Source organism: Penicillium diatomitis (genome assembly GCF_028827545.1).
Source record: "Penicillium diatomitis strain IBT 30728 chromosome Unknown utg000001l_segment0_segment0, whole genome shotgun sequence".
NCBI classification, from domain to species: Eukaryota; Fungi; Ascomycota; class Eurotiomycetes; order Eurotiales; family Aspergillaceae; genus Penicillium; species Penicillium diatomitis.
The window spans coordinates 1,905,090-1,931,019 of NW_026623173.1; the positions used below are offsets into that span (position 1 = coordinate 1,905,090).

General features: G+C 50.9%; 11 protein-coding genes across 11 annotated transcripts; 6 read left to right on the forward strand and 5 right to left on the reverse strand.

Annotated features, from left to right (window-relative positions):
• Window positions 1–580: 580 nt before the first annotated feature.
• On the forward strand, window positions 581–1,994 carry N7539_000561 (fatty acid desaturase; the record flags this gene model as incomplete). The annotated part of the gene is made up of 3 exons (XM_056930165.1): window positions 581–668; window positions 752–1,614; window positions 1,686–1,994. The coding sequence occupies 3 exons, from the start codon at window positions 581–583 to the stop codon at window positions 1,992–1,994; spliced, it is 1,260 nt and encodes a 419-aa protein (XP_056794458.1).
• A 1,261-nt stretch (window positions 1,995–3,255) lies between these two features.
• N7539_000562 (uncharacterized protein) lies at window positions 3,256–4,647 on the forward strand (the record flags this gene model as incomplete). Its single annotated transcript, XM_056930166.1, has 1 exon — window positions 3,256–4,647. The coding sequence occupies one exon, from the start codon at window positions 3,256–3,258 to the stop codon at window positions 4,645–4,647; it is 1,392 nt and encodes a 463-aa protein (XP_056794459.1).
• A 201-nt stretch (window positions 4,648–4,848) lies between these two features.
• On the reverse strand, window positions 4,849–5,989 carry N7539_000563 (DUF3632 domain-containing protein; the record flags this gene model as incomplete). Its single annotated transcript, XM_056930167.1, has 3 exons — window positions 4,849–5,372; window positions 5,460–5,517; window positions 5,639–5,989. 3 exons carry the CDS (start codon window positions 5,987–5,989, stop codon window positions 4,849–4,851), a joined length of 933 nt encoding a protein of 310 aa, XP_056794460.1.
• A 1,151-nt stretch (window positions 5,990–7,140) lies between these two features.
• On the forward strand, window positions 7,141–7,866 carry N7539_000564 (cysteine hydrolase family protein; the record flags this gene model as incomplete). The annotated part of the gene is made up of 1 exon (XM_056930168.1): window positions 7,141–7,866. The coding sequence occupies one exon, from the start codon at window positions 7,141–7,143 to the stop codon at window positions 7,864–7,866; it is 726 nt and encodes a 241-aa protein (XP_056794461.1).
• A 498-nt stretch (window positions 7,867–8,364) lies between these two features.
• Window positions 8,365–9,797, reverse strand: N7539_000565 (succinate--CoA ligase (GDP-forming) subunit alpha; the record flags this gene model as incomplete). Its single annotated transcript, XM_056930169.1, has 7 exons — window positions 8,365–8,865; window positions 8,933–9,015; window positions 9,073–9,098; window positions 9,221–9,283; window positions 9,347–9,473; window positions 9,533–9,561; window positions 9,631–9,797. 7 exons carry the CDS (start codon window positions 9,795–9,797, stop codon window positions 8,365–8,367), a joined length of 996 nt encoding a protein of 331 aa, XP_056794462.1.
• A 357-nt stretch (window positions 9,798–10,154) lies between these two features.
• On the forward strand, window positions 10,155–11,949 carry N7539_000566 (Elongator subunit ELP3; the record flags this gene model as incomplete). The annotated part of the gene is made up of 2 exons (XM_056930170.1): window positions 10,155–10,458; window positions 10,517–11,949. 2 exons carry the CDS (start codon window positions 10,155–10,157, stop codon window positions 11,947–11,949), a joined length of 1,737 nt encoding a protein of 578 aa, XP_056794463.1.
• A 726-nt stretch (window positions 11,950–12,675) lies between these two features.
• N7539_000567 (uncharacterized protein) lies at window positions 12,676–13,149 on the reverse strand (the record flags this gene model as incomplete). Its single annotated transcript, XM_056930171.1, has 3 exons — window positions 12,676–12,870; window positions 12,975–13,032; window positions 13,112–13,149. The coding sequence occupies 3 exons, from the start codon at window positions 13,147–13,149 to the stop codon at window positions 12,676–12,678; spliced, it is 291 nt and encodes a 96-aa protein (XP_056794464.1).
• A 474-nt stretch (window positions 13,150–13,623) lies between these two features.
• Window positions 13,624–15,610, reverse strand: N7539_000568 (glycosyl hydrolase family 43 protein; the record flags this gene model as incomplete). The annotated part of the gene is made up of 10 exons (XM_056930172.1): window positions 13,624–13,661; window positions 13,748–14,162; window positions 14,246–14,336; window positions 14,404–14,539; window positions 14,598–14,603; window positions 14,668–14,812; window positions 14,883–14,970; window positions 15,042–15,345; window positions 15,408–15,468; window positions 15,539–15,610. The coding sequence occupies 10 exons, from the start codon at window positions 15,608–15,610 to the stop codon at window positions 13,624–13,626; spliced, it is 1,356 nt and encodes a 451-aa protein (XP_056794465.1).
• Window positions 15,611–19,087: 3,477 nt separating this feature from the next.
• On the forward strand, window positions 19,088–20,433 carry axeA (putative acetyl xylan esterase; the record flags this gene model as incomplete). Its single annotated transcript, XM_056930173.1, has 3 exons — window positions 19,088–19,313; window positions 19,413–19,651; window positions 19,735–20,433. 3 exons carry the CDS (start codon window positions 19,088–19,090, stop codon window positions 20,431–20,433), a joined length of 1,164 nt encoding a protein of 387 aa, XP_056794466.1.
• A 619-nt stretch (window positions 20,434–21,052) lies between these two features.
• On the reverse strand, window positions 21,053–22,137 carry N7539_000570 (1-(5-phosphoribosyl)-5- ((5-phosphoribosylamino)methylideneamino)imidazole-4-carboxamide isomerase HIS6; the record flags this gene model as incomplete). The annotated part of the gene is made up of 3 exons (XM_056930174.1): window positions 21,053–21,339; window positions 21,454–21,640; window positions 21,838–22,137. The coding sequence occupies 3 exons, from the start codon at window positions 22,135–22,137 to the stop codon at window positions 21,053–21,055; spliced, it is 774 nt and encodes a 257-aa protein (XP_056794467.1).
• A 234-nt stretch (window positions 22,138–22,371) lies between these two features.
• N7539_000571 (uncharacterized protein) lies at window positions 22,372–23,354 on the forward strand (the record flags this gene model as incomplete). The annotated part of the gene is made up of 2 exons (XM_056930175.1): window positions 22,372–22,731; window positions 22,788–23,354. 2 exons carry the CDS (start codon window positions 22,372–22,374, stop codon window positions 23,352–23,354), a joined length of 927 nt encoding a protein of 308 aa, XP_056794468.1.
• Between the last annotated feature and the right edge of the window lie 2,576 nt (window positions 23,355–25,930).

Sequence of the window (25,930 nt, forward strand, 5' to 3'; positions counted from 1 at the left end):
GTGACCGGACTGTTGTGGAATGAGGCTACCGTTAATAAGCATCGCTGGGCTAGAGAAATTCCCTTACAGGGTCCGTCCTCCGAATTGGTTGACAACTGGACTCTGGGCAATATCTTCCAAGATTGGGTGTCCCAAATGCTCATGAAACTTGTCTTCCAAAGAACCCAGAGAAGACTCCGACTCCAAGCTCTCTCTCATTCACAGAATCACGACTGATCTCCATCTGATCTCCATCTGATCTCCGTGATTCTGGACCCACCCTCACCGAGAAAATTTCCCACCCCCTGACGGGAGTAAGCGTTTTCGACGAAAAGTCAGGCCAGATCGTGGATGTCCAGCTTGTGAGCGTACTGTCTTCAAGTCTTGCGGTTTCTGTTCTCGGCATTCTCATCACAACACACCCCCTCTCTCGAGACACTAGAACTACTCGCCGGAAATTGTAACACACTTCACCCCCTGATGGATGAGTGTTGAGCAACAAGCTCCCGATCCATCTCCCGCGCAGGGTTGCCAAGCCATCCCTCCCCCAACTTGTCTACCTCAAAAAACAACAGCCGATATCTCTGTTCAGTCGCCCAGCATGGATCCTACCACATACGTGGATCCAGAGTTGACCATTGCTGATCACCTCGTGCTGGACACTTTGGTGGATAAATCTCTGGCCACAGGTATGTCGTCACATACTGCCCTCCTTGCACTCAGTCAAAACATTAAGCATTGGCTCCGACCACTGACAACAAGGCAATAGGAGCAAAGACCACAACAGCCGGGGCCCAACGGCCCAGCGATGAAGATGTTGCACAGAAGCTCCAGGATATGAATGATGCATCACATCCAGACTTCGATCCTACCATCTTCCAATTTTGGGACTCTCCCGTGCTACAAGCCAAATTACCTGTGGCTCTCCAGCAGTATGTGCTGCAGCCGTATCGGCAATGGGCCCAGGGAGTGGTCCGATTCCCCACGGATGTGGTGATGTTGACCCATTTGTTGTTATATTTCACCACCATTGTGCCGAGTGGGATCTTTTTGTACTATCGGTTCTCCTGGATTCACGGGATCCTGCACTGGCTCATGCAGCTGTGGTACTGCGGAGCGTTCACCTTGATGAAGCATCAACATATCCACATGAATGGTGTCTTGGCGCCTCGATACTGGCTCTTTGACACCCTCTTCCCGTACCTCCTGGACCCGATGCTTGGACACACGTGGAACTCCTACTATTACCATCACATCAAGCATCACCATGTGGAAGGGAATGGGGAGCAGGACCTGAGTACCACCATGTTCTATGACCGGGACAACGGGTATGACTTTGCCTGTTATGTGGGCCGCTTCATCTTCTTCATCTGGATGGAATTGCCGCTTTACTTTTGGAGAAAGGGGCAGGCCAAGTATGCCGCCAAGGCAGCCTTTTGGGAGCTGGGCAACTACATCGCCATCTATATGCTTTACCATTATGTCAATGCCCGCGCGACTGTCTTTGTGCTGATTCTGCCCCTAACGGTCATGCGCTGTGGCTTGATGGTGGGAAACTGGGGCCAGCATGCCTTTGTGGACCCCATCGACCCAGACTCGGACTATCGCTCCAGCATCACCCTGATCGATGTCCCGGTAAGAGACCGCCTGCTTTTCTCGCGAATCAGTTGACCCAGATGAGGAAAGACTACTAACAACGATCCCAGAGCAACCGATACTCCTTCAACGATGGCTACCATACCTCTCATCACTTGAACCCCCGTCGTCACTGGCGAGATCACCCTGTCGCATTTGTCAAAGGCAAGGATCGCTATGCGGAAGAGCGAGCCCTGGTCTTCCGCAACGTCGACTACATTTTCATCACGGTCCATCTGTTGCGCAAGAATTATATGCACCTGGCCAAGTGTCTGATCCCGATCGGTGACCAGGTCCACATGACTCTCGAGCAGCGGGCGGAAATGCTGCGGAGTCGGACTCGGAAGTTTCCCCGTGACTATGGGAAGAAGAAACTTTGAGATTTGTTGATCTCCCAACGGGGAAACAGGGGGTGGAAAGGCGCAAGTCGAAGAAGAATGAATCAACCTGCCCAGACGCTATGAAGGGGTCAGACGGGCAAGACATGCATCCTTCTACCCGTAGTGAGACGGTTATTATATCGATTAGACAAAATTCAAAGAAGAGCTCGTTCACTGTCTGGAGAAGTTTCCGAGGGCTTGCTTTCCGAGGGGGCGTGGCTGCCGATCTTCTGCCACGCACCAGAATGTGACATCTGATTGTTCGGCAACCAGATGCTGTGCATATATGCAGGCAAAAAAAGACCTCAAGGGGTCGAAGGAGATGCAGCTTCACAGAGACACGAGGCAGTGAGAAGGTTACTGATGAAGCGCCCTCTTCAGAGCCATGACCTAGTAAAGAGACATGAAGACTACGTGATGACATGGCACGCTCAAGTATCAAAAGCGTGTCGACCGTTAGCGCACATGGCATGGTGGCACAAAAACAGTTGTCTCCAGGGATGAACGAGTACGAGCAATCTTGCCGACAACCTGCGACGGGAAAGCCACTCCCATATGCATGAGTCATGGATTGCCCAGAGCGGACCGACAGTCTCATGTCATGAAGAAGAGTCGTGCAGAGTCAGGTTTGGGGTAGGTCTGTTGCAACTTGCGACTCGCGCTCGTAGTAACACCGATGTCTTTGCTCACGGGACTTGCCTTATCAGATGACGGCATAATCTGCACCGGAACAGACATCACGCAAACTCTCTTTTGGCTCTTCGATTTCCCTTTTCCCCCTCACAGTTTTAAATCCGATCTCACCCCTGCCTCGGACGCATTGACCGATTTCGTTCAGGCCTACAGATCAGAAGCGTCGATGATTGGATGCAAAAGAGTCGGTCCTGGATGGTCGTTGGAAAGCTGACCTCCCTGGACAAAGATGGTGATGATGATGATGGGGGAAAAATGCGGGGAACAGGTACAGTCCTGCCCTGGCCTTGACCCCAGGCGGTCATGAAAGGCAATCACACGGCCAAATGGGGTGGTGGTATTGTGACCCACTGCATGCAAATTCTCTATATTCAGTCGAGATGGGCGCCCCATAAGTAGGGAGCAACCCTCGCGCTTTTGTGGTATGTAGTCAAGCACTGTAAAGGGTCTCTTCTTTGTGACCCTCCCTTGGCCTGCCCACCCTCGGCGGCCCCGTCCTCCCAAGACTCGGAATCTCTGATTCCCGAGAAAAAGTGACGAGAAACAGAGCGACCGCACAATTTTCATGATGCGTTTGTGGTTACAACTCTCGCTGGTCGCCGCAGCTGCAGGCTGGGTGGTCGAGCAAGACAAGACGTGCACCTTGTACCCAGAGTCACTGAAACATGATGGCCAGCCTGTGGACGATGCGCCTTCGATCGAAGAGGCCTTTGAGCGTTGTGGACACGATGGAAAGGTGATTTTCGCGGCGAACCAGGTCTTTCACGTGAACTCGGTCATGAACACGACGAATCTGGTGAACTGTGAGGTTTCGCTGCGCGGAGAGCTTCGATATTCCACGGACATTCCGTATTGGCTGTCACATTCCTACTCGGTCGTTTTCCAGGACCAGTCCACGGCGTGGCTGTTTGGCGGCACGAATGTGACTCTCAAAGGCGAGGAGGGAGGCTGGTACAATGGGCAAGGCCAGGCCTGGTATACTCAGAATCGGAACCAGAGCAATCAGCCCGGCCGGCCGATTAGCATCACCTTCTACAATTCGACCAATCTGTGGGTGGACGGACTGAGGATCATTCAACCGCAGTTCTGGGCCACGTTTGTCTGGCAAAGCAAGAACGTGTCGATTACGAATTTCTACGTTAACGCGACCAGCAATGATGAATGGGGTACCGTCAATACCGATGGGTTTGACTCGTGGAACAGCGATAACCTGCTGGTGGAAAACACCGTGGTCACCAATATGGATGACTGCATCGCCGTCAAGGGAAACACCACCAATCTCCTTGTTCGCAATGTGACCTGCCACTGGGGCTTTGGAATGGCCATCGGATCCGTGGGTCAGTATCCCAAGAATCCAGACTACGTGGAGAACATCACCTTTGAAGATGTCAAGTGCATCAACTGCATGGAAGCCGCCTTTATCAAAACGTGGCAGGGTGTTCCCGAGGACGACAGTTCCAACGGAGATGCCGGCGGAGGTGGGAGCGGCCTCATCAAGAACGTGGTTTTCCGCAACTTCGAATTGACCAACGTCGCCATGCCCATCCAAATCTCCCAATGCATCTACAATGAAAATGCAGGAAACTGCAACACCTCGAAGATGGCCATTGAAGACGTGACCTGGTCGAATATCAGGGGAACGTCACGCTACAACATTGCCGCCTCGCTCTACTGCTCGGACGTGCACCCTTGTCCCGGGATCAAGTTTGAGAACGTCGACATACAATCGGTCAATCATACCTTGGGACTGCCCATGTCTAATACCAATCTACAGGACGAGGTGTTCCAGTGTCAGAATCTGGTTAATCCCGTGGGCGTGCCTTGCAATCGGGTCGCACCGAGCAATTACGGGCAGGTGGTGACGTCGAACGTGAGAGATGATCCGAGTAGCCAGGGCACGCTGCGAGAGTCGATTGTGGTCCCGGTGAAGAGTGGCCAGGAGCCGCTGCTGGATGAATGATCTAGAAATGAGACATGACGCATGATATTGCATACAGGCAGCAATCGAGAGGGCAATCATACCCGCACTACCATAGTACATCAATCTCCCAACTTGATGAAATCGTGCAATCTTCATGCACATTGTGTAGGAGGATTAATACCGAATGGACAAACGCCTCCCTTCTCTGTTCGACGAGTGAATCATAAACCAAAGCCATCCCTAGAACCTCATATTCCTCTCCAACGCCTCCATCAACTCCCTCGCCCTCCCCGCCACAACTCTACACTCCTCACTGAATCCATCATTCCCTCCATCTCCATCTGCATCCGCATTGACATCCCCAAGTCCATCTCCAACTCCAGTCTCAACCTGCCCGAACCCTCCCCTCCAAAACCTCCACCTCTCCAACGAAAGCCCCCCCTCCCCTCGTCCTTCATACCGCCTCCCCACCCCCCAGGCCTGCTCCCGCCTCAAAGCCGGCCACGTCTCCAGCGTGACATCGAACAGCGCAGGCTCCATGACAAGTTGAAACAGACCCTGGCCGTTCCAGAGGATCCACTGTGCTGCGCCCAGGACCCAGGCGCTACGCAGCGCCGCGGGCTCCGAGTTTCTGTCGTCTTCGAAGGCGGCGCGCATGGCCCACAGGGCGTATGTCGGGTCGGTGGGGAAGATGCGGTGCGAGTACAGGTGGGCGAGGAAGGAGTTGTAGTTTATGTAGTGGGTTGGGTTGGATCGATTGGGGCCTGCGTCTCAGTGGTACAGTATTTGGATGAGCATTGTGAGAGATCATCAACTGGCATGTATGTCAAGGAATCTGTTGGGCTTATCACCTTTATAGGAATTGTGCATTGAAATGCGTAATGGTTCGAAGCGCCAGACTCGGCCGTTCTGTATAGTTTGAGTCAGTTGCCCGGTTTTTCTCATTGAATCAAATGGATCAAGATAGGGCCACGAGAATCCTATCCAACAAGCAGGACCTTCATCGTTCAAGCCAAGAAGATTTCATTACCTCGCGCGTAACCCAAGTAAATTGACTCGATAACCCCAAAGCCTCAAGCAACTGCGCCAGTCTGGAGTGCGCCGAGGTCTTGTACGAGCTTATCTCGGCGATCTCGAAGCAATCTTCTCCGAATCTACAAAGCTCTTGCGAATCCGGACCGTTGGCCGGTAAGAGTTTCAAGAGCGATTCCACCGCCAGATCTAGCGGCAGTGGGCTTTCGGGACTGAGATAGTCGGCTAGCACGGCGAAGACTTTTTCTTGGGAAAAATCAGAGGGTAAGGGTGAATCGAGGTGCAGGTGTGATTTTCCTTCTTGGGAACCTGAGGGCGTTTGATGCACTTGGGAGAAAATGAGGCCCATGATGAATGTAATTGAGGGCTTCTGACGATTCGGTAGGTAGGTCGACGAGGTACTTGTGGTAGCAAGATCGTGAACTCCTACTACCTAGATAGGTAGACAGAAGAAACTGGTATGAATTGTTCCTGTCTAAGAAAGCTCATTACAACATCTTAAATATTTGCTTCTGATCAAGCACTCGCCCTATTCCATTGTAAACGGATGTCTTCGCACTCAGATCCGAACGTCATGAATTAATAGACGCAGATTAAGCGCTATTTGGGATACTTCGTCACGGGCGCTATGACTTTGTATTGGAGGAACCAGTTAGAATGTTAGCGCCGGTTTCAGGATTTTTCTCTGGTCGAATCAGGCCCACGAGAATTCTGCATCTGGTACTCTTTTCCTCGAGGATTCTCACCTATCTACCAGGGATGTTTGATCTTAAATTGTACGCAATCTAGAAACGTTCAATGTTGGATTGTTGATCACCTGGGCAAGAGAGACACACCTCGAATGGCACCGTCGGCTACAACTAGCTTCCATCCTTTTGATGAACGTCTTTTACACACACGTCAACCTCTTTGAGGCTTGACCTTTTCCAGAGCATACCGGCAAATATTCTGTGTCGTGGGTAATCTCATGTACTGCTAGTACAAGTAGTACATGGCATGAAGTGTAAGCGCTCTATAACTAAACAGGAAATTGCACCTCTATTGCCTCGTCACCTTGTGTCTCGGCAATGAAGTATGATAGTTCGTCTGCTGCATTGACGATCGCTGCTTTTTCAAACCGCAGTCCAGAGTTTCATAGGACATTCACGGCTCGAGGAAAAAGGCAACCAAGGCATTGAGCTCTCAAATAGGCTAATTTTCAAAACAAAATCAGGGCGTGTCGATAACGTACAATTTATTGGGAGTCATTTGCCCATCGCAGTAGTGTCAGTGTCAACGACGCGGCTTGTTGCTGTATGCGGAAGAAACCTAAAAATTGTCCACGAGGCTGTATTGGCAATCAACACTCCAAATGACTCACCTGGCAGGAGTTTGGACTCTTATGCAATCTTCGCCCTCCTACTATCAGAGCCACCACCCTGAGACCTTCCAGTCGATGTTCCCATCAGAGTGACCCATCATCAGGGACAAGAACAAGAACCGTCTCCATCCTCTCCTAACATGGCACAACCCCTGGATCTCAGTCGGCCAACTGCTCTAGTCCTCATCGACAACCAATTCGCCTTCACCAATCCTGCAACAGTCTCTCACTGGGGATCCTCGCGCTCCAATCCCCACTACGAAGCCAATCTCCAATCCCTACTCCACCATTTCCGCACAGCACGCGCAACATCTCCAAGCGCAAGCAAGAACCTGCACATCATCCATGTCTTTCACGCCTCCGACTCGCCCACGTCCCCGCTGCACCAGGAACACCCATCTGGCGGGATCCAGCCGCTGGACTTTGCAATCCCCGCCGCCGATGGATCGGAGCCCGTATTCTGGAAAGACGTCAATTCGGCGTTCATTGGTACGGAGCTGGAATCGCACTTGCGCAAGTTGAACATTCGACAGATTGTTTTTGCGGGGTTGACGACCGATCACTGCGTGTCGACGACGGTGCGGATGGCCGCGAACTTGAGGATCGTGGATATTCTCTGGGGCACCGATCTGACATATAGGCAGAAAGGCGACCATATTCATGACTTCGAGCTAGTCGATGCGAAGGGGGAACAGGATGATGGTCGGATCATTCTTGCTGCGGACGCGACGGCGACATTTGCGAAGGGAGGGTTCGATGCGGAGACGGTGCATCAGGTGTCGGTTGCGAGTTTGGAGGGCGAGTTTGCGGATGTGTTGAGGACGGAGATGATTGTCGAGGCTTTGGAAAATTACGGAAAGGCGTAGAGGTCTCCCATCTTCAGAGGTGGTTGAACAATTTTGAAGTGTAATGGCAAATGCGGTTGGCAACTACATTCGCGTGACAGGCGCACTGATTGTCGGGAAGTATTTGCGAGAAAGTCAGTCCAAAGAGGATCGTAACTCCAAAGTGGAAAGTTGATCAGGGCGTAATCAATGTACAATTCATCAGACACACACCAATGGGACGTTCAGTTTATGTGACTGGAGGGCTGGATGTATGGATTACTTTCCAATGACACACGAAATTCAATTACTTCAAGGGTCTCTAACACACGAGGGAAAAAAAAAGGAAAGAGAATACAGAGGCGGCATTCAAAAAAGACATGGACCGCAAGTTGACCATTTAGACAGACATGGTTGATATACCTCCCGACAACCCCAGTTCTCCAGTCGAAAGAAAAAGGATCACTTGTTGAGCATAGGAATGTCGGAAATTGTGGGCGAAACAAGAATGGCAAGCAGAGCTTTCCAGGACGGGGTTATTTAAACAAGGTCGCGCTTGACGAACTCAGCAAGCAGAGTCTTGCCGAGAGAGGCAGGGCTGCGCTCAACGATGACACCAGCATCCTGGAGAGCAGAGATCTTGGAGTCGGCACCACCCTTACCACCGCTGACGATGGCACCGGCGTGACCCATACGGCGGCCGGGGGGAGCGCTGATACCAGCGATGAAGGAAACAGCAGGCTTGTTGTGGATGTTGTTGGCCTTGAAGAACTCAGCGGCCTCCTCCTCGGCAGAACCACCGATCTCACCGATCATAATGATACCGTCAGTCTCGGGGTCCTCGAGGAAGATCTTCAGGCAGTCAATGAAGTTGGTGCCGGAGAAAGGGTCACCGCCAATACCGACAACGAGAGACTGACCAAGACCAGCCTGGGTGGTCTGGTTGACGGCCTCGTAGGTCAGGGTACCGGAGCGGGAGACGATACCGACGCGACCGCGCTTGTGGATGAAACCGGGCATGATGCCGATCTTGCATTGACCCTGAGAACAGCAGCGAAGCAATTAGAGGTGGTAGTGAGGACAAGCTTGGGCGATGCTTCAAACTTACGGGAGCAATGATACCGGGGCAGTTGGGGCCAACCAGACGGGTCTTGTTCTGGGTCTTGAGGATGTCGGTGATGCGAACCATGTCTAGCATTCGAATGTCAGATCAAATTTCCAATCCGTGAGCTGCAAATTATATCATACCGTGCTGGGGAATGCCCTCAGTGATACTAAATAACGCAATCGCATGGGTTGTTAGCCTGGGCCAAGAGGGGGGGGGTGAAAGAGGACGAAAAAAGGCGCCTATCAGGGGAGCCAGCTGTCTGACAGTCGCCGGAGCGCAGAGACGTACCAGACAACCAGGGGAACCTCAGCGGAGATGGCCTCCTCAATACCGGCGGCGGCGAGAGGGGGACTGCGAAAAAAAAGAGTCAGTTTGTCGCGCAGCCAAATGTTTTGAAGTATCAGATTCTCGTACGGGACGAAGATGGCCGAGGCAGTGGCACCGGTCTCCTTCACGGCATCGGCGACATTGGCAAAGACGGGACGGTCGAGGTGAGTTGAGCCGGCCTTCTTGGGGTTGGTACCACCGACGACATTGGTGCCTGTGAGGTGTGAGTTGAATTGCTATTTTTCGACGTCGCGACGCAAGGATGGTAAATACCGTAGGCAATGGCCTGCTCGGCGTGGAAACTGAGTGAGAAAGAAGCTTGTCAGCATCCAGCGCATTGCATCAATTCAATGCTCAAGACCAATACTCACGTTCCCTGCTTTCCAGTGAAGCCCTGGAACAGAACCTTGGTATCCTTGTTGATCCGCAGGTTGTTCACAGTGTCGGCGTAGGCAGAGGTGGCCTTAAGGTAGGTCCGGCGCTGCTGACCAGCGACATTTCGGACGGCCGAGAGGGTGTTACGGCGGAAGGCCTGCATGACTGTATATGATCAAAGGTGATGGGAGGAGAGAGGAGAGGGGAGAGCGTGGAGGAAGAGAGGTTTTGACTCGGGGAAGAGATGGATAGGATAATCGGGATGCGCGCCCGGGAGTTTTCGTTCGGGACAAATCCTTTACTTAAGCGGACCCGAGATCACCTCAATTCGGAGTGCTGCCTCGGCCACCACATCTTTTGTTTCTTCGTTGCGCGAACGATCCACGTTAGCTGTCCGCCAAAACGCCATCAAACTCATCGGTATCGATTCCGATCGTCATAGCAGAGTTGATCAAAATCAGATATTGGCTTGCGCTGCGCTCCAACCTTCGTCGCCGCTGCGCGGTGATATTTCTTCACCATGGCCACCATGACTATGACTGCGCCGATTAATAAGAAGACGGCGAAAAAGAACAATAAACTGATTCCGGAAAATGAGCGATACATGCGAGCGTGCTCAGATATTGCAAATGCACTCATCCAGGAGTACGAGTCTCAGAAAGACAGCTCTGCGCCACGGAAAGATATCAATTTGAACAAGCTGCGGGGCATGATCGCCAAAAAGCACTCCTTGGCCACTCAACCCCCTCTCACGGCGATCATCGCTGCCGTGCCAGAACACTACAAGAAATATATCCTACCCAAGCTCATTGCGAAGCCGATCCGTATGTCACCTCTAACTGCCGAGTGAGCAACACCGTGGAAGCTTACAGCCTTGTACAGGAACGTCCTCTGGTATCGCCGTGGTGGCGGTCATGTGCAAGCCCCATCGATGCCCTCATATCGCTTATACCGGCAACATTTGCGTCTACTGCCCCGGTGGCCCAGACTCCGATTTCGAATATTCCACACAATCCTATACCGGATATGAACCAACGTCGATGCGCGCGATCCGCGCTCGTTATGATCCGTTCGAGCAGGCCAGAGGACGAGTCGATCAGATCAAGTCGTTGGGTCACAGCGTAGACAAAGTGGAATATATCATCATGGGTGGAACTTTCATGTCCTTGCCCGAGGATTACCGGGATAGCTTCATTTCGCAGCTTCACAATGCTCTCAGCGGATACCAAACAGACAATGTGGACGAGGCAGTCCTGGCGGGCGAAATGAGTAACACCAAGTGTGTTGGTATTACGATTGAGACTCGGCCGGACTACTGCCTGGACACCCATCTGAGCAGCATGCTCCGTTATGGGTGCACTCGATTGGAGATTGGTGTACAAAGTCTGTACGAGGACGTGGCGCGAGACACCAACCGTGGTCACACTGTGGCCGCCGTGGCCGAGACCTTCAAGCTTGCCAAGGACGCAGGCTTTAAGGTCGTCAGCCACATGATGCCCGATCTACCCAACGTGGGAATGGAACGCGATCTGTTTCAATTCCAGGAATACTTTGAAAATCCGGCTTTCCGGACAGACGGCTTGAAGATCTATCCGACGCTGGTCATTCGCGGAACCGGTCTATACGAGCTGTGGCGAACTGGCCGATACAAGAACTATACACCGAACGCGTTGATTGATCTCGTGGCTCGTATTCTTGCTCTGGTGCCCCCATGGACTCGAATCTACCGTGTCCAGCGAGACATCCCAATGCCCTTGGTCACGTCTGGAGTCGAAAACGGGAACCTGCGCGAGCTGGCCCTGGCCCGGATGAAGGACTTTGGCACGACGTGTCGAGACGTACGGACTCGAGAGGTCGGAATCAATGAAGTCAAGAATAAGATCCGTCCCTCGCAAGTTGAGCTGATCCGCCGTGATTATGCTGCAAATGGCGGCTGGGAGACATTCTTGGCCTACGAGGATCCCAAGCAGGACATTCTTATCGGTCTGCTTCGACTTCGCAAGTGCAGCGCTACTCACACATTCCGTCCCGAATTTACCGGTCAGCAGACGAGTATCGTTCGCGAGTTGCACGTTTATGGATCGGCTGTGCCACTTCACGGTCGCGATGCCCGGAAATTCCAGCACCGAGGCTTTGGCACATTGCTCATGGAGGAGGCTGAGCGCATTGCTCGCGAAGAGCATGGCAGCACCAAGATCAGTGTCATCTCAGGCGTGGGGGTGCGAAGCTACTACGCCCGACTGGGTTACACCTTGGATGGTCCGTATATGTCCAAGATGCTCGATCCGTACGAGGGCGAGGGCGAGGAAGAGTAGAGAGGCGACCACAGAAGTTGTGAAAATTTCGATTACTCTCGCATATTTCTAGGCGCTGCTGGTTGTTTTCTTCAAGGGGTCTCAAAAATGCTTACATGTGACTTAACGATTATCAACGATGGGAAGAAATTTGTTTGTATTGCTCTTCATTAGGTGAATTCAGTGAGGGACCACGGCATCCTCTCAGGCGATCAAACAAATATGGAAAACAGATTCCGCACTGCTATGTACAAAAAGGTCGTAGAGGACAGGACGCCGTGTCTTGACGGATCAAGTTGGTGGTGGAAACTGCGAGATTGAGGAAACCTGTCGAGCAAGTTCCTGTCTGTCTGAAGTCAGCCAGGACTCGTGACTGTCGGCCTTGAGACGTGAAGGTATAGAAGCGCTCAAATTTGGGAGGTCGTAGTTGCCGGAGTGGAAATAGAGAGTCTGTCTTTCTCGCGCCCAGGTCTCCTGCGTCTCGCGCTCTCCAATCCACACACCTTATCCCCGAAGAAAAATCCCGAATTTATAATGAAGCCAGAAATTGAAGGCTACTGAAATAACACCGCCTCCACGCAGACGACAGAAGTAGGTAAATCAAAGGAAAATGTGGTCGTTGTTGCTTTTCATATAGTGCTTGAATTACCGAAGTGATATGGCGCCGCCTCGGCTGTCTCGAAGGTGGAGCCAAGCTTGGAAACCGCAAAAAACGAAGAAGGCCTAACATCCAAATCGATCAACACGTCAGCAACATTTCAAACTGGTAGTATGACTCGAGCTCAAGGCGAACTTGTAGACGAGCGACGGCGAGCTTCGACGGAGGGGCTGGAATGTGAGATGACGTACAGCGTAGACGACAACAGCAGTGTACAGAGAAGCGGCGACGGCAGGACCATCCTCAGGGTCCTCTTCAGATCCCATCACCGTGTGGTTATTGCTCTGTAAAAGATCGTATATTGTCAGTACTTGACGGTTATTGCTTTGCGAGTATCGGGCGACAAGCGCAAGCGGTTTCAAATCGTGAGGTGAGACGATTCACATACGCCGTAGAGAGAGCCGAGAACTGAAAGAATGACAATGGCAAACACAGAAATAACGACACTGTAGGGCGACAACTTGGTTAGATATTGTCTTCTTCAACGGAGTGGACATGCATGTAGCAAGTCGAGAGAGAGCCTACCAGGACCAGGCGTTCATCGCCGACACGATTGGCTTCATCTTGGCGGTAGTAGGCAGAACGACCCCGCAAATTCAGAGCTTGAAGAGAGGTTGGAGAAGCAGCAGCTTGCTATATGCGCACTGAATAAGATGGCGTCGTGGAGGTGAGACTGTGAGATAGCTGTGACGCCAATAGAGGAGCAAGCGATTGAAGGTTACGGAGGTTGGCGGGCGGAGCTGATTCAACAGCCTAAACCGCTTTTGGCATGGTGCAAGGCATCCATTCGAATCCGATGATCACCAGTCAGATGAATGCGGATCCTGTCTAGTTCTACACAATCAGCTCTATCTTATCCTTCAATCTACTGCTGAGCGCATCTAAGTACAGAACTGAAACCTATTGAAGTATCTCTAGGCTAATTCTTGAATCCGAGTAAAGACATAGTTGAGTCCTTGCGCGCTGACATGAAACCACTCACTAACTACCAGTCAAATGTCCGTGAAGACGCATTCCTGTGTGGTTCGGTTCCCCTTCTAGTGCTGTGGCACTAACAGACGATCAATATCCGGTGCTTAGAATTAGGATTCAAGTCAGTCTTCAAATACTCGAGGTCGAGCAGCCCCGATAATGCATTGTATCGGGTTCAGCATTACTTACCCCATCCGCCCTGGTATCCGCTAATACTGATCACGTTCGAATTCCCCGAGTTCAAGTTCACATTCAAGCTTGACGAGGATGGCGTGTTTCCATTTCGCGATGGAATGAATGCCAGAATGTGTGATTGACCATTTACCGTGACCGTGGCGTATCGCTGTGTGCTATCACCATTCTCATAGCGAATTTGAACCGTGGTCATGCCGCTTGAGCTGGTGGAGATGCTGCTGAATTTGATGCCGCCGTTGCTGCTCCCGCCAAGGTAACCGACTGACTTGCCACCCGAGCAATTACTGCAAGAGAGTATTCTGGCACCATTGGCAAGAGAGTTCGAGGATGACTCGGCTTCTGAAGATGTTGTTGTCGAGCCTGGTGCCCAAGCACTCTGGCGAGAGATGGTCCAGCTGGCTTCATTAGTCTGCCGGCAGACGGGTCAGTTTCACTTTGGCCACGGCTTCTTTGCGCTCAGGCAAGGTTGAGCAAATGAAGAATTCTACTCACGAGCTTCGCAATCCTTCCCGACAGTGTCAGAGGTAGCCAGATGTAGGTTGACGCCATCAGATTCGTGGACAGCCACCGATCACCCATGTACCTATTGCATTTAGCGTTTCTGCTGTGTCGTTTCTCACGGAGCATAGGTTTTCAGGCTTCACACTCACATGACGTTCGGACCAACTCTTAGGATGAACGAGGTCTGAGAGTTGTACGTGTTCGTCCCGCTGGGGGCAAAATCGCTCCAGGAACTCCATGGACCACTGAGTTTTGTGGCCGTACTGTATTTGTTATCGTTTGTTGCTGCAGAATTTTGGTGTCAGTGCCAGAGCATCTGTCGTCAGACCATGCGAGACCTTACACCATCCTGTCATTTGGATTGTTAGTAGAAGTGATGAATGGTCATTACAAGGCGGCTGCTCAGTTCTCACCTGTCAACTGCGATCCAAACATGAAATATACGCCGTCTTTCTTGAACATCGCTGGTGCCTCAATATGGTCTGGCCACAGGTACACATTCGAGGCGACACCCGTATAGTCATCGGTCAGTCTGTTAATTCGGAGACCGTTCGGACGCTGCGCAGTGACGAGGGAGAGATCAGCATCTGCACGCGGGGGATTGAAATCGCATCATTGACAAACTTACATCTTCCGTCAGGAGGTAAGCTGATCCATCATCGTCTTTGAACAGATTCATATCGCGTGACTGAAAGCCCAGAGGCTGGAATGACCCACTGTGAATCGAAGACTTAACACTCTGCCGGCGTGAATTCTTTCTCAGGAAGGATGGAGTGATATGCCTTACAGGTAATTGTACTTTCCGCAAACACTCGACGACGTAGCAACGCCAGTCTTTGCCTCGCCATAGCTGCTGCTGTCAATATGCATCCACATGACATACTTGCGAGAGGCCTCGTTATAGATGACCTTGGGGCGCTCGACGACGCGGTTTGGCCCCAAATCTCCGCTACTCTGACGGGACAAAAGCTCTCCGACAAAGTCCCATTCTACCAGGTTGGTGCTGGAATAGCAATTCACGGATTGAAAGGCGCTCCCGTCAAGCTTGTTCTCGCCGATCCAGTAGTAGACACCATTTTCCTCGATGATACCTGAGAAGCAACTTGAAGTCAGCTTTCTATGAATCATCATGTGCGTTCAATTGTTTACGTACCACCACCGTGAGCTTGCACATGTTGGTTCGTGCCACCCGCAGTCCAAGTAGCACCAGGCACCTATTCATGTGAGCCCCATTTTCTCTCTCTGTATATTTTGGGCAGTTTGAGGGACGGTGGAATAACAGACGATTTCCAAAGAGGCCAACGCCCCTTGTGCCCAAGCCAGGCCTGCGACCAGGAAGGCCGTTTTCAGATACATCTCGTACGTGTCGAGGAGTGTCGACGGAAGTGATATTGCCTGACCACGTCAAATCTTTCTTCTAACCTGCGCAGATAGAAGCTCTACAGCATACACACGAGTCCGAGTCCGAGTCCGAGTTTACGGCCTTTACAACGAAAGCCACGAAACCTCCACTTCAACCTCCCTCCTCGCAAATGTCAACCCCGCAATTGAATGCAACATCTCCTTTCAACTGGGCCAAATGCTACTATTTGTGGGATAAAAAAAGTCTGTCTCTCCAAGGACGATGCATTAGTGTGTGTGGAATTTCGAGGACGAGGGACAAGGAGCAAGCTTAGAAATGCCGACCCCACCGGAGTTTCTACGGATTCTTCAGCCTCGGCGGGGGATCGTCGGTGGATCGAATATGCAATTACTGCAGGTTGACATTGTTTGACCGGAGTGGTGCCGGAGGTCTTTCGCACGAGAGGTCAAATGGGTTTATTTCTCGTTCGTCTCTGGTTCAGGTTCACTTTCCCAGCTCCTGAAGGAGCGACTAGTCGCGCCACCTACATGGGAAGAAACATACACTCAAGTAATTCAGCTTTTAGACGTGGAAAGGCAAACTCCCGAAGTGCAATTTTCGCTTTTGATATCTCCTTTTTGACCTTCCTTTCCGCCGATTTTCTCCGATTTTCTCATGTCATGAAGGCGGTGCTCTGCGAATATACGATTGATTTATGTCACCACACTCAAAATCTGGCCTACATGTCTTGTTGTGAATTATTGATCACCGTGTACGGATTTCGCCGAATATCCTAGGATGTTGGGAGGTCCATCACATGTCGTAGCTCTTTCCAGCAGTCTCGGTGCAGAATCAAACTTCAAAGCTGCTTTGGCGAACATGGGCCCAAGATTCAGGGGCGAATGAATGCACATGTAAAAAGTAATATTATTCGCGACAGAATTGACATGGATCGGGATTTGCTCGGGCAAGTAATAACACAGAGCATTAACTTGGTCGTCCTCCTACAACAGTGTCAATCTGGCACTTGTCATGCTGTGGTAGTTTGCTTATTGGCACTTGATCACTAATGAAGCGAGCCAGAAATTCTGGGGCAGCAGTGAGCATGTAAGCATTGAGAGGCATTTTCAATCAACTTGCGCATAAGAACCATGGGCAGGGGTAGAGTTAGGGAGAGTGTCAGTGATAATGTGTAAAAAGTCCATCACAGGGTAACGCATATGGTGGGGGTTGCAAATCTTCAGCCAGAAAACTTCAGGACAATCGTCCTAAGTTGTTCTGTTTGCCTGTCTAAGTGTGTCACATCTTCCGCTTGAAGTTGATAAATGCATATCTCTTCCGTATCTTGCAGATTTCCCAGTAGATGACAAAAAGCGCTGAGGCGACTCTATGATATGAATTCAAGTCAGATGAGCTCAGGTCACTTGAAACGGCTTGACCAGACGATGACGACGAGAAGTTGTTGAAATGGATATGACCAGCTGTGCAATTTGCAGCAGATGTTGTAATTCAATCTCGTCCGAGAACGTGACACTGCTCATGTGATAGATCCAAGAAGCCCTTGTCACGGGTCTTTTGATCCTTCCGTATCGAGGTTTGGCTTTCCACCGCACTGCACCCAGCACTTCCTCCTATCTTCCTCCTAATGACAGACGCATTTTATCCCAGCTTGCCTGTCCCACCGGAGCAGCACACTTGATCATACCTGCCGGGTGGGGTGTTTTCGGCAGGCCAGACCCTGACTTTGTATGATTCGTGTGTCAGACCAAAATTGTCCGGAAATACGAAAGATGGTTCTCCACTCCTCCACTCAGTCCCACCGGCGCATACAAGTCGAGCACATGGCGATCCACTTGGCCGTCCTGTACTCGTACTCACCGAGCCACCGAGTCACCAGTGCACCACTACTACCGACTCAAGAGCGAGCTCTCACGACCCGCGGATCAGTATATCCAGCAGGGCACGAATATCAGTGGTCTGCGTGCGCGTGAACTCAACGCGTATCTGACGCACTCACTGTTTCCAAGGAAATTCAACAAGCTTCTCCCTTAAAGCTTCTCTGAAACCGCCCAAGAAGGCCAAAATGGAAAGTTATGGGGTGGCTTTCTCGAATATCATCGATGTCTCATGATGCCTGTGTCGACTGCAAAGTTGTGATGAGAAACACGCACTCGCAGATCCTCGAGAAGCAAATCAAGAGACAATCAGTACGAGATTCAAAGATCAGTATTACTATTGAATATGCACCTTCACCCTTGTCGCTCAGAACACAGCAAATTTTGCTAAATTTCCTCAGGACCACGTCTCACTCCTGCTAGCCAGTCTCGCATTGTTTGGACCAAACCCAGTTAGGATTAGCTGGCGCACCGGAATGGTCAACTACCACATCTCGCCATTTTTCCGGGTGAACATGAGTGACGCCACCGTCCTCGCTAGAGAATCGCACGTCTCTCTCTGACTGACGGCACCGGATCAAGAGCGATGTCTGGCTTTGGGGAAGTTGCGAGGACAACAGTTGCGCATTTCCTTTAGCCGCGACAGAGTCTCGTGCTCTTGTCATGTGATACAAAAAACTAAAGCTCATTGGGGGAAGAGCTTTTTTGTGTGCAGACTCACCACGATGCAAGCTTGACTTTTAACCAAAACTCAGACGAAGTTCTGCACATCCCGAGGGCCTTTTTACCAACTCAAGTCTGATTCAAGCTCCGGGATCAAGGACCGCTCTCAAAGGGTTTGGGTAGAGCCCAGTTGGTGGAACCCGCAACCTCGCACCTCGACCCTGAATCTAGAGCCTGGAAAAGAACAAGGTGGCTGGCCTGGAAGTGTTTCAGGGTGTTTTATCTTCCCGAATCTCACACGAGGGTCGATGTAATTCCAAGACACGGAGTGACCGTGAGTGGGGAGGGTCCGCATGCGCCAAATCGGGCATGGTGTGCCGGCACTTGTGCCGTACTACGGGCAATATGGGGTAATGAGTTTCTTCAGAGTGGACGCATCGCGGTGATACTTGACCTCGTGAGTCTAGAATCCCTGTCATGACGAGCATCGACTCTGCAGAATTTGCAAAAATCCCATCACTTAGCTCACAGTGCGGGGAACCCCTGGAGGATTGATACGCCCTTTCTTAGCCTGAGGAAAGTCGGCCCAGGTTCGGAAACCAGATTCAGCGGAGGCGACGAAGCTAGCGCAGATCCCTGCCTTCCAGTGGTCCGGAGACCTGCCTTCTATGAATCATATCATTATTCGCATTCAGCCAAAATGGATCGCAATCCTTCTGAGAATGAAACCAGCCGGAGCAATTACCTTTTCGGCCACGCTGAAGACGACCGACAGAGGAGCGAGAGGGAGCTTCTCGCAGATCAGCCTCCATAAATGCTTGACAATATCCCAACTGAAAGCACTGTTTTTCCCTTCGTCTTCACCAACTGTCTTCCTTCTCGAACTGCCATTCCTTTTTGCCAAGAGCAGCTTCATAGCTGCCCACCGCCAAGATGAAAGGCTCCATTTTCTCTTTCCTTACCACTCTCTTACTGTTTTTGAGCCTGTCCACTGCTAGTCCAGTCGGCCAAGATGCTGGCAATCTTGCGAAACGGGTCAGCGCTGGGTCGCTGCAACAGGTGACCAACTATGGTAGCAACCCGTCCGGAACCAAGATGTTTATCTACGTTCCCCGGAAGTTGGCCAGCAGCCCCGGTGTCGTTGTTGCCATTCATTACTGTAAGCGGGATTTGTTGTCTTGATATAGTCTTCTTGATATCCTTGATTTCCACAGTACAAAGACTTACCACCATGACCTAGGCACTGGAACTGCCCAAGCTTACTACACTGGCTCCCCCTACGCTCAGCTGGCTGAGCAGTATGGCTTCATTGTCATCTATCCCGAGAGTCCCTACAGCGGAACTTGCTGGGACGTCAGCTCCAAGGCTGCCCTGACCCACAACGGTGGTGGTGACAGCAACTCCATCGCCAACATGGTTACCTGGACTACCCAACAATACAAGGTGGACACCAGCAAGATCTTCGTCACCGGATCCAGCTCGGGTGCGATGATGACCGTGAGTGGACCCTCCAAATACATTCAGCAGTATCCATCATGAAGGGAATGAGTAACTTTTAACTGACCAACATTGATGCGAAGAATGTCATGGCTGCTACCTACCCGGAGCTGTTCAAGGCCGCCAGTCTTTACAACGGTGTTCCCGCCGGATGTTTCTACTCGGCCGCCAATCAAGCCGATGCCTGGAACAGCACTTGCGCACAGGGTAAGAGCATCACCACCCCCCAGCACTGGGGTGATATCGCCAGGGCTATGTACCCCGGTTACACTGGCTCTCGCCCTCGCATGCAGATCTACCACGGCTCCATCGACACGACCCTCTACCCCGAGAACTACCAGGAAACCTGCAAGCAGTGGGCCAATATCTTCGGATACAACTACAACGCTCCCCAGTCGATCAAGAACAACAGCCCCCAGTCCGGTTACACTACTACCACATGGGGTCCCAATGTGCAGGGCATTCTCGCCTCGGGCGTCGGCCACACGGTTCCCATTCACGGATCGGGCGATATGGATTGGTTTGGATTCTCAGGTAGCGGTTCCTCCGACGGCGGCTCCCCCGGCAGCGGCTCCTCGCCTTCTACGACCACATCGACTAACGGAGGCAGCCACACAACAACAAGCGTGAGCACCCAACCCACCGGAGGCTCGCCCGGATCTGGCGGCGGCACCGTTCCGCGATGGGGTCAATGCGGAGGTAACGGTTGGACCGGTCCAACTCAATGTGCGGCGGGATTCACTTGCACCGTCTCCAACCCCTGGTATTCCCAGTGCTTGTAGATGCGAAGTCTTTTTCGCCCAGGTCTCTTTGATAGCAGATAAGCCGGGAACATTGTTTGGTACTTGCGAATTCACACCAAAGTTTGGCCCATGACATGTCGTAAGAGATAATCTTATTTAAGCGAACACACTACTAGTAGTATTCCCTTCACGGTATATGAAGACACTTCACGAAATTTCATGCCCGTTGGCCCTAAGATCTGGCCCCAGTGTGTTTCTATCACCCTTTGTTTCCTTGTAAATGACGCTGCGCTTTCAACGATCAGAAGAATTTTCCCACCCCTTTCCAATCAAGCTTCGTAACCTCTGCATTCACGTGTACCAAGGGCGATTTTCACGTCCTACAAACATTTAGTATATGGCCATTGTCTACGTCACTTCTGGATTTGTCTCGATTGAGGGCAGCTCCGTCGAACTATAAGACAGCCCCCTTATTGCAAGGAGATTCTGAAGTCTCTGGATATGATGATGAGTACCAAGCGCGGAGCAATTGAATGCCGGCATGCATTCGAGACTGGAAAGCGAAATATCGGCGACCAGCACCTTGCTTCAAAAATGAGGCATGCGTTCTGAATTCATTTTTTTTCCAACGAACGGGGTTCTATACACGTGTAATGGTTCATTGATGAGCTTTGTTCCACTCAACGCATTCGTCAAACGTCACACCAGAGCCTCCGAAGATATCCAGCGCACTGCCGATAGTCAAATCGACCTTGCCTCGACTGCTGCTGTGAATCTTTTCGAGATCGTGAAGACTTCGAGCGCCACCAGCATATGTGATTGGGATGGTACACCATTCAGCAAGTTTGGACACTAATTCCTCGTCAACACCTTGCTGAAGGCCCTCGACATCTGCAGCGTGAATGAGGAATTCGGAGCAGTAGGGCTCTAGTAAAGCGATGGATTCTGCGAGATTCGCATATGATTAGTGAGCCGTCCGACCATATCTCTAGAGTAGAGCTTTCTTGATTCCGTTCTTTTGTTTCCTGTTCCACCCGGGTAATAAAGCATGTGTCGTACCTTGACAAATCTCCATCTCGGTGATGGTCTGCCACCGGTCCATGGCTACAAACCATGTGTTGTCTTTCCGGCGGCAGCTCAGGTCCAAAACCAGCTTGGACTTGTCACCACCCAGGGCTGCTAGGACAGACTGTAGTCGATCGAGTGAAAACTTGCCGGAGGGAAAGAGGAAGGACGTAATGATCACCTACAGATGCCAATTGATTCGAATTAGTATAAGATCTTGAGAATAGAGCGAAAAATTGCACCGTTCAATCAGAGTATAAATTTAGATTCGAAGGTCAGATGAACCAAAACAGCGACCAAGCGCAACTCAACTACAGACTCGCGGCGTCGTCGCGGGGCTAAACATTCCATTGCGGGGTGAGGGAACACAAAGCTTACTTTCTCCGCGCCTTGTTCGATCCAATATTGCGCATTTTGATCCGTAATTCCTCCGGCGATCTGTAAACCATTTGGCCAAGCCCTCAATGCTTCTAGCGCAGCCTCTTCATTGCCGGGCCCCAGCTTGACGACATGTCCGCCGCGCAAGTTGTGTTTTCGGTAGAGTTCCGCATAATGGCTGGCGGGAAGCTTGGAGACATAGTTGGTCTTTAAATCTCCGGCGACCTGGCTGAGTGTGCCTCCCACAATCTGTTTCACTTGACCTGAGTGAAGGTCAATACAAGGCCGAAATTGCGTCATTGTGAATGTTGAGATGTATGTAACAATAGTTTCATGAGACTGACACGATGGCGTGCAAAAGGGCACCTCCGGTGTCTCCCCGATCTCCGTGTAGTGGGTCTTATCTTATCACACGTGATACTGAGCTTCGGCCGAAACCCTTCAAAAAAAAGGTCTCGGGGAAGAATAAGATGTTGACCAGTTAATTACATTTTGTGAATTAGCCCGCGAAGTTGGTCGTCGCAAACTACAAGCATGGCTGTCAAAAGGAGAAAAGATACCGCCGTTGTTGCGAGACTCAGCGATGAGAAAGAGCCAAGTCCCCCTCCGGTAAATGACGCTCAGGACATATTCCGCAAATATTTCGAGGCGCAATTCGAACCGATTGAGACCAGTGCTTCTTCGAAGCGAAAAAGTGACGCGCTCTCTTCCGGAGATGAGGACATCGATGAAGAGGATGAAGAGGATGAAGACTTGTCCGAGGTGGATTCGGACTGGGATGGTGTTTCCGGTGACGAAAGCGACGAGGAAGCGGAAGTGGAGGTCGTTGAGCATAAGGATGCGAATCTGTCAGCAAGTGACCTGATGGATAAGAAAGCGTACAAGGCTTTCATGGTACGTCTCAGTGTGTCGTGGGTGTCGTTCGACATCAGCTAATCACCCATCAACAGAGTGCTAAGCCTCCCACCTCCGCGGACGAGAAGAAAAAGACCGCTCAAGTAACGAAAAAGGATGACTCAGAGGACGACGCCCACGAAGCGATGAACCTGAAAAACGATCTTGATCTCCAGCGTCTCCTTCGCGAATCCCACCTCTTGGAGTCAGCTTCTGACCTTGCCCCGACTGGCAAGAACCGTTTGAAAGCGCTAGATCTACGCATGCAAGATCTCGGAGCCAAGGAGTCCCTTTACAAACAGAAGAACATGCCTGATGCCTTCCGTAAGGGTATCAAGGCAAAAGCTGTCTCTAAAGATGAGAAGCGACGACGAGAGGCTAAAGAGAACGGCATCATTCTGGAGAAACCCAGCAAGGTCGCCAAAACGGATAACAAGCGCAGAGAACGTGGTGTCGGAGGCTCGTCGATCGGCAAGTTCTCCGGAGGTACATTGAATCTGAGCAAGCAGGACTTGGAAAAGATGCAAAGCTCTCGAGGTCGTGGCGGGCGTGGCGGGCGTGGTGGGCGGGGTGGTCGAGGTGGTCGGGGTGGTCGGGGCGGCGCAAAGAGAGGCCGCTTCTGAGATACTACACCGTAACCGCTGATTTCTCCTGCATTCGCCTCGGAGATCGACACCAATGCCAAATAGGCTGGCTGTGCAGCATGTTTCATTCCCTCGGCGGGACAAACAGCGAAGGCCAAGCACTGGGCTCTCTCCGGCATAAACGCCCGGGACACCCTGGTCGGGACCTTTGACGGACACTCAGAGCAGTCTAGGCGACCGATATAGTGACAATGACCGAACGCGGAGGGATATTTGCTTTCGTGCGGCTACGTGTCTCACGTGCATGATTTTCTTAGCCTTTTGGAGGTCCAGAATCCCAGCAGCTCGATGTCACACCTTTGCCCCTGGCCGGATTCTCTGCTCCTCTGCCTTGCTCTGCCAGGTACGGCTTAGCGATCACCCTCATGTCAGGAACGAGTTACGATGATGAAGGTTGACAACGTGAGGCTCGTTCGGTTCGACACAATGTCATGGTCTTCGTTTACCATGCCAGACGAGGTCGCTCAAGGTAGCAGTCGATGCTCGATCTGGGGGTCTAGAAAGTATCTCTTTCACGGCTGATGGTTCATGTTCCCCCTTTGTCAAGTTCACAAATGGGACATGGCGGCTGCGACAGCATATTAAACTGCCCTCTGCAACCGCTCACGGCATGCTAGAGTGATGACTTGATTTATTCATTCTCAATGCCTGAAGACTATCCTTCCAACATCCCTACACGCATTTGTAAACTTCTGAATCAAAGTATGTACGAGGCATTCTCAATTGGGAAACAGTGCAATTAGTGTCAATCCTAGGCACTCGTAGTACCAAGGTGCCCCCATTTACAGGCTTGGTGGGTGACAAGTATGCTTAAGCCATGTATGGAGGCTGCTAGAGCGGACGTCTATTTATCCCCGAGACCTCAGGTCATACCGAGGGGTTTTGAGCATTTCCAGGTTGTCAGTATTCCAGAAGAGAAGGGCAACGACCTTTGTATACAGCTCGAACGTCTGACACGGCGACTTTAATGACGGGTGAGGTTGAGAGGCAATGAGTTTGAGCCAAAAACAAAAACATACAACAGTCAGGATTCGCATGTGGTCACCCACCATACTACTAACTAACCGGCGTGTGGCTTGAGTACGGCTGAGCGGACGGGAAGCCCTATTTTCCACACCCTATGGTCGTATGTAGTTGATCTAGCTCAAATTCAAATAATCAATCTTAATGATTTTGTGAAACCAAAACTACAATTACTAGGCGGTTGTTCTATAAATTGGAGTAATACTAGGGATATCCTATAGGATTTGATGATTATTAGACGAGGAATACTTAGCGCATGAATAAAAGGCTTGAGACATAATACAACTAATCAGAATAGACAATAAAAACATGAATAACCTTGCCAGGAAGAAAAACATACAACAGCCAGGATTCGCATGTGGTCACCCACCATACTACTAACTGGCCGGCGTGTGGCTTAAGTACGGCTGAGCGGACGGGAAGCCCTGTTCTCCACACCCTATGGTCGTATGTGATTTGCAAAACTGATTTTCAGAATATGAGTAGCAAATTTGGGGTGGAAAGTAAGCTGACATTACCTATCATCCTCCGGCAACCATGAATATTAGTGACTGAGCAATAATCGGTATCATGTTACTCACGTCTCTAGGTAATGTTGAAGCTAGCTACTCACAGTATCAGATATGTCAAATGGACATACCGCCCTAGTAATGGGAAAGCAAGCGATAGCGGCATCGAGGATTGACGGCGGGACGACCACAGGCGTTCTGAGGTTAATGGGTAGACGCAATGTTTCTGTGTCATGAACGACGTTCCATCATGACATTCCATAGTTTAGAGTTCGCAAGGGTGGAGATCAGTTCATTATGACTCTGCGATTCAAAAAGGAATCAGGATCAATCGAAGACTCTATGTATAACCGTTGTCTAGTTTTAGCTTCTGTGTACTGCGAACTGAAGACGAGATCATGCTTACCGACTGCACTGGACACTTGAACTGCAGATCAAGACTGATCTGGCATAGGTAGACCCGGACTGGAGGACAGTCGGTATTTGAAAAGGCAAATGCTAGTTCAATTGTGTTATAAATTCACTCCATGTTAATGCACTTCGCGGTAAATATATAGTATTCCCGCCCTATTCGACATACAATTCTCGTCACGGAACAGAACATTGTGAGGGAATCAGCACCTGTAGCCTTATTCCGTGCAGTTTGGTGCTCGTAGTTAAGTTGGAAGTCCACAGAGACGTAGTACGTGGTAATCTTCGTGGATATCCATACCAAATTGATGTCGGGGGAATACCGGCTTACCTAGATGCCCGGGCTACACCAGTCTGGTATTGAAACTGAGGATTTCAGCTGGAGGACATATCCGCCTCCTTCGAGTTACCTTCTGGGCACCTACTAGGTACGCTTGGGTTCAGATCGACCTCACTCTCCAGCATTCGAAAAGTGACGACATGATCCTAGATAGCTAAGGTGGGTCGTCTCGTCAAGCTTTCCAAGCGCAATCTACCTATCCCTTCCAACGTTCGCAAAAAAGTCTAGGAAGTATACATCTTCGGCGACACCATTTATATAAGTCAAACTCA